Source organism: Macrosteles quadrilineatus, unplaced genomic scaffold (genome assembly GCF_028750875.1).
Source record: "Macrosteles quadrilineatus isolate MER2022 unplaced genomic scaffold, UCM_ALF_1.0 Scaffold_1__1_contigs__length_201487025, whole genome shotgun sequence".
Taxonomy (NCBI): domain Eukaryota; kingdom Metazoa; phylum Arthropoda; class Insecta; order Hemiptera; family Cicadellidae; genus Macrosteles; species Macrosteles quadrilineatus.
Window position 1 is genome coordinate 167,504,714 of NW_026542594.1, and position 13,389 is coordinate 167,518,102.

A 13,389-nucleotide genomic window follows, 5' to 3' on the forward strand; every position below is an offset into this window, starting at 1 on the left:
AGTTATATCCCAAATGTCTTAGTTGTTAGAGGTGCATTTTCACTGCGGCAGTTTGTAAATTTTTCAATACATATGCGTACCTGAAGGGTCGGTCTGCCAGGAGCTACTTTGGTGCAGAGACACAAAAATATGTCTTATACAGAAGAAAAAAATGGTTGTCTATGCTGACACTGTATATAATATTGAAATGTCATCCCATATTGGCTTAAAGACTTTTTAGATAGCAAAAATTTCCCTTCTAAATTCAGACAAGCCAAACTTTGTATATTTTTCAACAAAACAACTAGGAACGAATTAAAGTCTATAATATATTTTTTGATAATCAAGTATTGAGCCAAAGATACAATAATTCAGGTTTAATGAGAGATGCAAATTTAGCATGGAATAATCTTTAAATAAGGAAGTGTTTGAAAGTGTTAAAACACTTTTAGAAAGATTTTTTACAGTGGTATTTGTTACACTATTAAAAGGACAACTTGATTCTTGTTAAAGACTTCTGATATAGTAATATAGGTCAACTTTTAAAACTGATAATGACAAGTTAAACAAACCAACAGTGTTTACAACTTTGATAGTGAATTCAGTTCTGATAAAATTTCTTCTAAAGGAATATACACCATGTGGAGGTGACTTATCTATTTAAAAGATGTTTTGCCTTGATAAATAATTCAAATATGAAAGTTTTTTACCGATTAATTTATTTAATTTCAGTTTCTAATAATCTTTTTTTAATTTTCTACACATTTATAAACAAAATTTCTTCAGGATTTTGAAGAAATAAATTCCTCTTTAGTTATTCAGTTTTAACTTAATACAGCAAAATAAAAAAATAGTTTAAACTGGTTGGTATAATGATACTTACAGAAAAGACTACCTATTTTGATTAAACTTGGTACTTGGGCACTAATCTCCAGGCGTTTGATAAAATTACAGCAGGAAAAAGGGACAAAAATGATCCAAATGATTTTGGATAGAATTTAGTATGTTATGGCCATACAGTTTCTTAAATATACCTTTTCATCCATAGCGTCTTCAAGATGTTTCTGCTGATCATGATTGCCCAATCCTCTGACACCCGCCCCAAAAAAATGAGTTGATATTGCGGATTTGATGAGGAGATTGACGTCATATTGCACTAAGGCACTGACAACTGCATGAAACTGAAACGTTGTAATTTAAATTAAAATATAACCAACTCATACATAGAAAATATAGTGGTTTTTGTGCTTACAAGACAAGCATGATTACTCACCAACAAATCATTGCTGCATAATAACCTCTGATTATTCTGGCATAATAATGTTGTACAGTCCAACCTCAGTATAACGAATCTGAAGGGACCGAACTGAATATTCGTTATATCAAGGATTTCGTTAAAACGAGGTTCGTTATATAGAGGTTATGTTTGCAGGAATTTCGCTTAGTCGAGGTTCAGAACCAGCGTCGGTCAATTAAAGGCCGGGATTAGTCATCATTAAAACACAATTAAAGTAGCATAGGCTACAATACTTTACAGTACAGTGTTTACATTGTACAGTAGAACCTAAATTATCCGGCATAATAAAGGGGAGGGATCTTGAATATTGCGCAATCATGACAATGGCATTGACCTTTGGTACAGGTTCAAAACTGTAAGTTTAAAATCACAGCTTGTTATAACCCTCCTAAAACCTAGCCAAACACTACATTGCGTAGTCATAAACGATGTAAAAAACAAACAAAACAGTAGAAAGTTTTGTAAGCTACTGCTCGCGATAGGCCGGTAGGCTACTTACAGTACAGTACTGATTTATCACAACAGAGGAATGTCAATAATAATCATTAACTATATTATTGGTGTTGCTAGTTGAAACAAATCGTATTGAAAACAATACAGTAAATTATTAGATAAGTCATTATAAAAGTGTATAATCAATAGCCAACTTAAAGATAATAAAAACACTCGAAAAAGGAATGTTAAAATAACGATGTTGCTATTCTTTCTCTTTAGTTTTGTTTTTATATTCTTTCTTAGGTTTCTCTTTATCCAAAAATTGTACAATTCGCCATAGTTACTTATCGCCCAATCACAGCTTACTAAACATTACGTCGTCATCAATCCTCAGTGAATGAAATCAGTTCTCAGTTGCAACATAGCGCGCGCAGCGACAGCAGACAGAGATGTGTAAAACGGAGCAGACGAATGTTAGCGCAAGCGATGACGTCACCTTTCCATTTCATTTGATAAAGAAACAGATTTTTCAAAAACAATAATGGGGTAGGGGATTTGTTATATCGAGGGAAAGACGTAGACAATTCGTTATGCAGAGGTGAAATTCGCAATGTAGAGGTTCTGACAATGATAAATTCGCTATATTGAGGTGTCTTATTTTAGCCGAAATCACGAAAAATTCGTTAAATCAAGGTCGTTGTTATGGTTTGTTCGTTATGTAGAGGTAAAATATACATTGTGTCTTATGGAGAGTTCTAGGGGATTTAAAAAAATTCGTTATATCAAGGAATTCGTTGTATCGAGGTTCGTTATATCAAGGTTAGACTGTATATGATGTCTATGCCTTCATTGGTACTCTATTTGTAAATAATTTGTAAAAATAAACTAAATGCTGACAATGTGTTTTGAAAATAAAGTAGGCCTATCATATCATCTATATTTATAAAAGAGGAAGTTTGTATATATATTTGAACTTTATGAGCTCAAACACCGTTGGGTCAATGAAACTTAGTACATAGGTGTAAACTTAATGTACTTATTCAATTGTATTACTGTATTCTGTTTTGTTTATTTCAGCTTAACTAACCAATAAATAGTTTTATGAATACTTATGAAGTCAAACGGGACCAAGCCTGTGGGTAACAACTAATAGCACTCAATAGTTTCCCAGTAAGGTTTGTTTGTACACTTCTAGCTAAGTCAGCATCGTTCAAAAGACAAGAGAGACATTTTTATATTGTTATTTTCTGCATAAAAAAGACTGCAGGCTGGGACTTGGTCTTGTTTGACTGTTTCAGTCCCAATCAATTAAGTATGGTAAAGAGACACAATGGTACTAAGAACTTTCCCGTGCTATCCCTAGTGGAAGTGATCAATATATATCAATACAAAAATTGTATATTGATACGTATTGATACGTATGTGTATTTGGGCCAATCTATCTATATATTAATAGGCAAACATGTTTCTTTAAAACCTTTTTTCTCAGCTTGTGTGCATCGTGGGGTAAATCTGCGCATACCGTTAGAAAGCAATTTTCCTGTAGGTGTGCAGAATCCCTTTATAAATTTAAATAGGCTCAAAGATAAGCACAAAAAATGAGTTTGAAAATTTGAAAAAATTAACATGGATTTTATGCGTTGCCATGCTGGTGACGAAATAACAACGAAATATAAACAGAAAATCAAAACAAATGGAAGAAACTCCAATCACATGTTTTATTTACAGTGTGGGGTGAAAATAGAGAAGTGAGTACATTACATATTTTTGGTCGAGTTTCGACCACTGGACGACCTCTCGTACACATCAATACACATCAATACATATCAATACAAGTAAATATAGGATCCGAGTCATTAGCTTAATTGAAAATAATTTGTAGCTTGTTAAAAAACAATTTTTAATTTGTTTCAACACATTGAATCACATCTACTATGCACTAAAAATAAAATAAAAATGAAAAAGTAAAAAAATTCTTGTCAAAAAGCTCTTGGTATTCCCGTGATTTGAACCTGGGACTTCAGCATTGTAGCCAGTTGTCTAAGCCATTACGCCACAGATGCTTCATATCTGACTTAGTAATGATAGCCACTTTGAATGCGAGAAGCTGTGTTAGGCCTCATAATTAAACTTCATGATTTTTCAATGGCATTTGTGTCATTTCAAGCATGTACCTATGCATGTAATTATGCTTTAACATGTTTCAAAACTGTTTTATTACCAGTTCAAACTGTTTTCTTGCTACTTGGGTGATGTGAATAGTGTCAATACAATTTATTTTTATTGATTTCTAGAAATAAGGAATTCAATGATGAATTTGTGAGTGATTTTTATCCCTAACAATAACCCATTAAGAAAGAAATTGTTAAAAGTTGTCAAAAGCTGTATTTGAAGTTTAAAAAAATTAGTTTTAATACAAGTTGTAAACTGTTTTACAACAATTTTAAAATTGTTTAGCAATCAGTTTTTGGTAGTTTAAAAAATAAGATTTAATACAAGTTGTAACTGTTTTACAACAATTTTAAAATGATGTATTTTTAAATTATATTGAGTTTTAGGTACCTCAGCGTTGTCTATGACCTAAAACTAGAGTTTTTCCTTTTTTCAAAAAATAACATTTTTATTACTGTTTATTTAACCACTTTACATTGATATTTTGTATAATCCATAATGCTCATATGTGATACATTTTAGAGATATTTTCAATTTTATTTACCCGTATTGATGTCTATTGATTTATATTTACATCTAACATATTAAAAAAATATTCTCTATTGATATCAATGAACGATTTGTTTGCTCTAATGATCTATATTGATATATTTTATGTTTATAGATGTCTAGTGATATGTATTGACTAAGTTTTCAGTGATGTCTATTTGTTTGTATTTACTTGTAATGATATCCATGAACATCTATTGATATCACTAAGCATTTAGTGATATCAATAGATTTTTTCTATTGATTTCTATTGATGTCTTCCACTAGGGATCCTGCCTTATTAATTAATGTGTTTATTTTCTAATGGCAGCAAAATGTTTTTTCCCCATTCTACAGATATAACGTATGTATTCAATCTATGCCTATGTGTTGCGGGGCTAAAGGAGTTATTTTTATCCCTATATACCTTTATCAAAATATCATTTCATTTTAAATACATTTTTTTATTTTATCATGCAATAATTTGTCAACATATGAAACTAAAACCCCAAATAAACACAAGTACAGGGTGTTTCAAAAAAGAATCATCCGGTTTCGTAGGTTTATAATTTGAAAACTAATAATCACATTATTAATAATCTCATGAATAATGGACATGAGGTAAATTTTATATTAAAGAGTAAGTAGGCTAATAAAGATTTTTTTACATACAGGTGCTCAATATGGTCCCCTTTAGATGCACAGCATATGTGCAACTTGCAATAAAAATTTACTTATGTAGAAAAAAGTTGTTAAGACAATTGAAAATTTGAAAATAAATGCCAATTTTTGAAAGTAGGGCGTTTTTTGGGGGTGAAGGGATGCGATTTTCAGAAAACGCCCAAGAGTGTCTTGTAGAAAATTTAATTTCTGACCATACTTTCAAATCTTTGCTAGATCTTACCGTGTTCTAGTTATAGCCGGTTTAAAAAAAAAACTCCTCGTTTTCGGATGTCCGCAATTTTGGATTTTTGGTGGGGTTAAAATTTGAAAATAGTTCTTTTGAATATTTTCCATGAAACTTGAGAACTTCCTCTTTCTAACAGTATATTGTTCGATCAAATCGGATTCATAGCTATGATTTTTCAAAATTGGATGATTCTTTTTGAAACACCCTGTATATTATAATTTTAGAGTGTGAGGTTTTCTTGTACTGTAAATACAAATACACCAAATCTTTGCATGTCGTATGTCAAGCTCTACACTATGATTACTTACCCACAGTGGCATTTTGTTTTGTCTTGGATCAGTAAGGATTCCATAGTCAGCAATTCGCTTACTTCGTAAATGAGTAATCTTTCTTATCTGGTCCAGATTTTCTGAGGTGTTAGACTTTTGAAATAGCGGATCATTTTCAAGCCTTCGGAACACTTCTCTCTAAAACCAACGTTAACACCATTAATGGTCTATCCAAAAAAAGAGTACAAAGTTACCGGTACTGTTTGATCCCATACATGAGTTGTGAATATCCAATAAGCTTTGTGGTATATTTAGGTAAAATAAAATCATCAATAATTGGAGAGTAGCTTTCAATTCGTTCACAATATTCAGGAATTTAAGATCAATATTTAGAGTCAACACAATTTCAAGTGATAAAAATATTATTTCCATTGAATTGACAATTTCCAAACAAATTCTGTAATATTATCTTTCTTTTATTCAGAAGTCAAAAATTGAAATACAAATTGTATAAATATTTTGTATTTAATAATTTTACCTTTATGTCAACTGCCTCTTTTGTTTCGATGAATTCTTCAAGGTGTTTACTATTAAATGTTGATTTTCTGCGATAAATTTCCAGCATGTTCTTATCATCTTCGGTGTATTTCATGTTTCTAGGGTAAAATCACTAAAGTATAGCAAAATTATTTTTTCTAATTGATATAACCAATCATTTTCACAATAGTTTTTAATTGTTTAAACTAACCCAAAGTACTACCTTTAATTATTGCTACACATTTCAATAGACTCGCAAATAACAAACACAATCACACAGTCCTGATAACATACTGGTGTGATAATGAAGAGTCAACGGAAACGGAAAACAATGGCTTACCTTATGAATATTGTGTGCTAACTTAACAATATACAGGGTGACCAACAGGAACCGGATGTTTTTTTTAATGGATAGTATAAGTGCAGGAGAGGTGTCATGATAGTCATGAGGGGGGGAGGGGAGAGAGTTGTTATTCATTGTTTGCATATTATGCCATTTTTATTAGCCATAAATCATTGGACAGTAATCACCGTCCAGGTTTGCTCATGTGTATGCGAAATGGCAAGTCTATCACAACAGTGCAGCGACTTGTTTTTAAATATAGTTTCCTTTCATCTTAGACGCCAGGATATTTTATTCAGCAAAAATACAATTAATTCTCAGGTGGATTAACAATTTGAGGGAAATGGGATCCTTCCGAATAAATGAGCTTCTTGGCTGAATAATAACTGTCAGGATGCTGTTAAAATGGTTAAGATGTTAATGGTTTGGCAAGCATTTTGGTTCGTAATTGTTGACATGCTCAAGCACTCTTTTGAGGTCATAGGTAAGACAAAAACTTTTTATGAACAATATCTATGTTTATTTTCAACATAGATACAAACATAGTACACATAGTACATAGTTACGAACATAGTTAGCTTGATATGTCTTGAACATTATTTAAATTGCAGCTGACTTTTAACTTGTTTTTGTTATTTTTTTTGTTGATAGTTTTTGACTTATGAATCAGTTCAGTTCTATTTTATTAAACAAATTTTCCTATCAATTTATGTATTTACTTCAAACATAATTTATTTTTGTAAAAAAATACAACCGACTTCAAATGCTCTAAAAAGAATGAAATAATTTCAATAAAGTAAACTTTTGTATTAGTCAAGCTCACATATTTTAAGTCAGCGCGGCTCTATGATGATGTTTGATACAAAATTTAAAGAGGATGTCCACGTTGCAGATGACTATCTATAACTAAAGGTGATTATAATCTTATAGTGGTATTAACGAGTATCTTTAAAAAGATTATAATGTATTTACATATTTTTAACTTTAAACTAGCTTATTTTCCCTATCATAATATCAAAATAAATTATTTTCCTATTCATATAGAACATTTGTGTGTGTTATTTTCACCATGCAATCATTCTGAATTTAATTGTATTCTGTGGCCCCAAGGTCTCCGAATTTGAGTGTGTGTAACAAACCCCGAACCCTGATGGATCTTAGGGACCAAAAATGTTATGTTAACCGGTAAATGTGGAAAATTATATAGTAGACGTGTTGTGTAATGGATGAATTTAAGAAAATGATTAAAAACTGCATGAATGAAAGTGGACATTATTTTCTAAGTAAAGGACATCTGACAAGTGTATTCAAATATATGTTTAGTAAATAGTGTATTTCTTAAATGGCAAGAGTTTAAAAACATTTTAATGTAGTAAAAATTATTTAAATTGACACATATAACAAGCAAATGAGTAATGCTCTTTTTAAAATACGCATCCGGTTATTTGTGGTCATCAATAAACAAAGGTGCATTACTGAAGTTGTTCAGGTGCTGTGCAGGCAGAATTTAACAATAGGAATGACAAGGACCTTAAAGTGCTTATCATTGACCATGGGTAGTTCATGTGCAAATTCATGCTAAACATATCTCAACACAATTAATTATGATACAAGATTTTAATATCCCCACCCCAACAAACCTGCAGAATAAGCAAATTTCAATTTGCCTTATTTGAATATTAACTAAAATTTTTTTTTTTAAATATTTATTCTGTATTTAAATAACGTAAGTTTAACAAGTACGGCACCTAGGTTTGCTGCTACAGGGAGGTAATATATAGTTTTTATAGTTAAATGTTGCTAGAAAAATATGAAACAAACAAGTTTTCTAAATTTTATCAACATGTTTAAACAAGCAAACTATAACAGATGACTAATCCTACTAATATCCTACTAATATTATAAATGAGAAAGTTTGGATGTATGGATGTATGCTTGTGACAAGTAAACGCAAAAAATACTCGTCGGATTGGGCTGAAATTTGGTATGATGATAGCTCACATTCCCAATTAACATATAGATGCATTCTCTTATCTCAAAAGTCCTTTCGGGCTCCGCCCCAGTGGCTCTGGAGTTTCCCATGTTAACCTTATGTATGTGTAATAATATTTAAAAGGAATAAAAGAATTTTGTCAGCTGTTTCAACTACACAAGTTGGTTCTATGATATTGAATAGCATTAAAAAGTTACAAGGCTTAGGATACAGTACTATTATTTTTTACATTTATGACAACATCTATCCTATAAAGGCCATAAAGGTTAAATTTTGTTTTTAAAAGGCTTATGTGTAACTATTTTATCAACAGATGTAAAGATCAAAATGTTTCAATTTTGTGTTCTCTTCCCGTTGCAAAGCACGGGTACAACAGCTAGTAATATTATAAATGGGAAAGTTTGGATGTATGAATGTATGTTTGTGACAAGTAAACGCGAAAAATACTCGTCGGATTGGGCTGAAATTTGGTGTGATGATAGCTCACATTCCCAATTAACATATAGACGCACTCTTATCGCAAAAGTCCTTTCGGGCTCCGCCCCAGTGGCTCTGGAGTTTCCTATGTTATCCTTATGAGTAATCATATTTAAAAGGAATAAAATAGTTTTGTCAGCTGTTTCAAATACACAAGTTGGTTCTATTATAATAGCATTAACAAGTTATAAGGTTTACCAACAGGGTGTAACTATTTTATACAACAAATGTAAAGACCGAAAATTTTCTATTTTGTGTCCCCTTCCCGTTGCAAAGCACGGGTACAACAGCTAGTTCTCCATAAAAATAACATGGGAATTCCAAATTTGCAGTTTTTGGAATTGTCTCCTTAACGATTAAGAGCATGACAACACTTCATTATCCTAACTTTTTTTTAGCTTAGGAAAAAACGGTTTAGGAAAAAATTGCAAAGACCCATTCTCACTCCTAAAAACCCCCATAAACCCCTGTTTCCATAGTCCAATCATGCTGGTTCGCAAAATTGTTCTGAAAAACTGAATTTGTAAATTTTTCTATAAGTTCAGCTGGGAAAAACAAAAACAATTTCCTTTTGAATGATGTTGAGCTCGAGGCAACTGATCAGGTTAAGTTCTTGGGATTGGTACTCGATAGAAACCTGCGCTTTCATTCCCATATTGACACTGTGTGTAGAAGGATTTCTTCGGGAATCTTTCCCAGACAGCACAGGATGTTTTAAAAATATTTTATTTTAATCTTTAAAGTATATTTTAAAAATGCATCCTATTCCACCCCCAATGTATCCTAAAAATATTTTAATAAAATATTTTGTTGTAATATTTTATAAATGTTATTAAAAAATCATTAAAAAATATATTTAAATATTTTAAATAATAATGATTTAGTATGAAAAGCATAATTATTCGTTTAGTAAATTGATTAAATAGTTCATAAAAACACATTTTGAATAAAAAACTAGAACAAATTTTTTTTTTGTCCGGACGGGGTTTGAACCTGGTAGGCCCGCAGAGAGAAATCTCGGGCCCCTGGGCAATCGTTGCCGCGGGCCCACTCCACTCCCCCATCCTACATCCCAACTACATTTTAGACAAGGCCCGGCCCGGGCCCGGGCCCCTTGTAGGCCCGGGCCCCTGGGCAATGCCCCCGCTGGCCCCCCCCTCTCGGCGGGCCTGCTTGGTACCTTTGTCTTGTGAGCCTCCTACCTCTGAGCTATCTGTGTTTGTTGGTTTTGAGAGAATTTTCAAGTGGTCAAAGAGTAGCCGACAGTTGCAATGGTCGCAATACTTGAAATATTTTTGATACCACAGTATATATAATATGATTCTGTTTAGGCATTAAGTAGATGAATTGTTTTTCTGGGAGTTGGAGAGGATACTGGTATTTTAATAAAGATTTTTTAATTACAATTAGATTAGTAATGTTATTATAATAACATTAATTAATATTTTCCCTTAAATTGTTCAAATATTAAAAACTAACAAAAATAAGTTAAAGAATATTAATTTTTAAAAATTGCATTATTATAATCGTTCTATATTAAGCAGGTGTTCCCCACTGTATCTATTATCACAACTATCATAACATCTGACTACATTTATTATAGATCCAATTCAGGGGTGCACACAGAATGATTTGATAGCGCGAACTGCGCTATACAATTCAATTTTGGGGGGGAATTTGAGATTTAATGATGTTTTTTTAGATTTGGGGGGGGGGATTAAAAAAATACAACTTTTTGTCAACAAATAAATATTTTTATAATGTATGTACATTAAAGACAACCTGTGCTCACAATCAAGCATAAATATAAAACATAACACAACTCGTCAGGGTTAGCATGGCCGGTGAGATGCGTTAGCGCTGTACTGGTAGCAACCGAGTGGCGAGTGAGCTCGCTAGTGTAGCTTTGTTTACATCCCGATTCCCGCCGCCCGTGTTACGTGTATGTTGTACACCAACCGGCAAACGGGTTGTAGTTGTATGAAATATTTTAACAACTAATAAGTTAACACTTTTAGTAAGTTTCGTGATATTATTACAGATTTATTAGAGTATGTAGCCATACTACGATTTTGTTGGTTTTAGTAATCATTTAAATTTAAAGGTGTGTTGATGGTGTGGTGATGAAATTATTGTGAAGTGGGTGTTCGTGGTTCAAATGGGGTTAGGCCTACTTCAACAGTACTGCAATTTTCAGAATTGTGAGTTATTATTTAAAAATGCAGTTCTTGCCATGATTTAAATTTTAAATTTACAGACTAATTGTAGATAGATAGTTTTGAGTAGGCCAATGCCTATTAGTTTGGAATTGTTTACTATTTTAATAACATGTTTAGTAGACGAGTAGAGTAGACATAACAGAAACACTAGACTTAATAAGTAAAATACTTGAAGTAGTCTACTAAATTGATAGAATTATTTATACTTTCAACAAAATATTAGTTATATTTTAATACATTAAACTCACAGTTGTGATGATTGACACACGGTAGGCCTAACTTAATTTAGTTTAATTTTAGCTTTGGAAAATTAATGAAGTGGATAATCTTTTAACATTAAACTTTTCTAACCTCGCTCTTGAGGAAAAATTAGCAATTAAAAAGCTAGGACTCACCAACCTATATAAAGGCTTTACATTTTCTCAAGAAGATGGTACTAAGAAAATTAGAAAATTTTGCACTTCTTGGTTTGAGAACAAACCTTGGCTTACGGCAAGTGTGAGCAAAGGGAGTCTGTTTTGTTTTTATTGTATATTGTTTGGGAAGAAGAGTAATAGAGACAAACTCAATTACGACAAACTCGCGATAAACCAACGTTTTCAATAATAAGATGAAGAAAATAACATACCATTTTTTAACCAAACCAACTTCTTGGTTCTAATAAGGTGCCTCAAATTATAAAAACCCATCTATTTTATGTCTAAAATGTCAAAAATTTCCCGTACCCCCCTCCTACAGGGGGGTATTCCATACCCCCCAGACTGATCCTATGGCCGTTGGGGGGGGGTGGTTAAATTTTGGGGGGGACTCGCGCTATTGACTTTGGGGGGGATGGGCACCCCTGATCCAATTTATTATAGATCCAATTTACTATAGATCCCATAACCGTACCGACCATTTCCCAACTTTGGGCCAACAATAACAATGTGTGCTACTTGGGCGGACATCCGGTATGTTAAAAGTTCACTTTTATAAGATAGTCTAAACATTTTATTTAACTGTTTGGAAAAAAGGAATTATTTTTGGAGTGGTTTTAAGACAACTTTAATATACATGCCATTTTTAGTATAGGCTACTTGAATTATTTAAAAAAGTCTTTTAGTCATGGCCCTAAAACAATTCTTTAAGGAACAAGAAATTTGTTGTCAAAATATATTTTTTAAATCTGTGGGAAATATATTTTACCCAGCTCGGTTGAAACAAATTACCAAAATATATTTTTAAAACTTAAAAACAGGTTATTTATAAAATATTTCTATAATATTCTTTATAAAGGGTGTTAAAGTGTTTTTACAAATATTTTTACAGTTACAATTCTATAAAAATATTTTTAAAAGCTATTTTTTACGGTAAATAAAATATTTTAAAAATATCTTTTACATAAAAAACTAAATTATTTTGTCTTAATATATTACAAATATTTTGTAAATATATTCAACCAAAAAATAGAATATATTAACAAAATATATTTTTAAGACCATTAAAAAATCGTTTTAAAATATTTTAAATTTATTATGTTAAAATATTATTAAAAAATTAAAAAATATATTTTAAAAAAATATTAAAATATATAAAATATTTTAAAGATGGATATATATTTTAAAAATATTTATAAAATATCCTTGTGCTGTCTAGGTTTCTTCTCAGCCAACTTTCTAAGTTTGCAAAATGTGATGTTCTAATTACAGCATATTATGGAGTGATTTTCCCGCACCTGATATACACGCAGTGCCGGTGTGGGGGTGTGAGTGTGGGAAAATGTCTTTCCTTTTCCAACTCCAGAAGAGGGCAGTTAGGGCAGTCTTTGGTTTGAAAAGAAGAACATCTTGCAGGCAATACTTTATTTCATCACAAATTTTAACATTTCCCTCAATATAAATTTTGGAAACGTTGATTCTCATTAAAAAAAACTTACACCAATACCAATCTTCACTTACACATTCCTATTCACTACGTAACAATTCTCATCTTAAATTGCCATCTCATTCAACTACATTTTTCAAGAGACACTTTCATTACAATGGCATTAACCTTTTTGATCTCCTCCCTCCCTCCCTTCAGCTGGAGACGACTTGAACAGCTTTAAAAAGAAAAAAAAAATACTTTTGGCCAAGGGTTACTGGAATGGGCACACGGAAGGGACTAAGGCTAAATGTGTAATGACGTCATATCTCTAGTGGTTATTGTCTTCTCTTGAGGCGACACGATTACCGTAACGAAACGATGTGAT

At 31.7% G+C, this 13,389-nt stretch overlaps 1 protein-coding gene across 1 annotated transcript in view; it reads right to left on the reverse strand.

Annotated features, from left to right (window-relative positions):
- Window positions 1–6,356, reverse strand: part of LOC128989308 (peroxisomal acyl-coenzyme A oxidase 3-like) — a 30,562-nt gene extending 24,206 nt beyond the window's left edge. Inside the window, exons 1-3 of the mRNA XM_054411191.1 lie at window positions 6,129–6,356; window positions 5,630–5,788; window positions 1,014–1,160 (exon numbers count right to left, since the gene is read on the reverse strand). Of these exons, the coding sequence (XP_054267166.1) occupies window positions 1,014–1,160; window positions 5,630–5,788; window positions 6,129–6,242 (420 nt within the window). The 5' untranslated portion in view covers window positions 6,243–6,356. The remainder of the gene's footprint in view (window positions 1–1,013; window positions 1,161–5,629; window positions 5,789–6,128) is intronic.
- Between the last annotated feature and the right edge of the window lie 7,033 nt (window positions 6,357–13,389).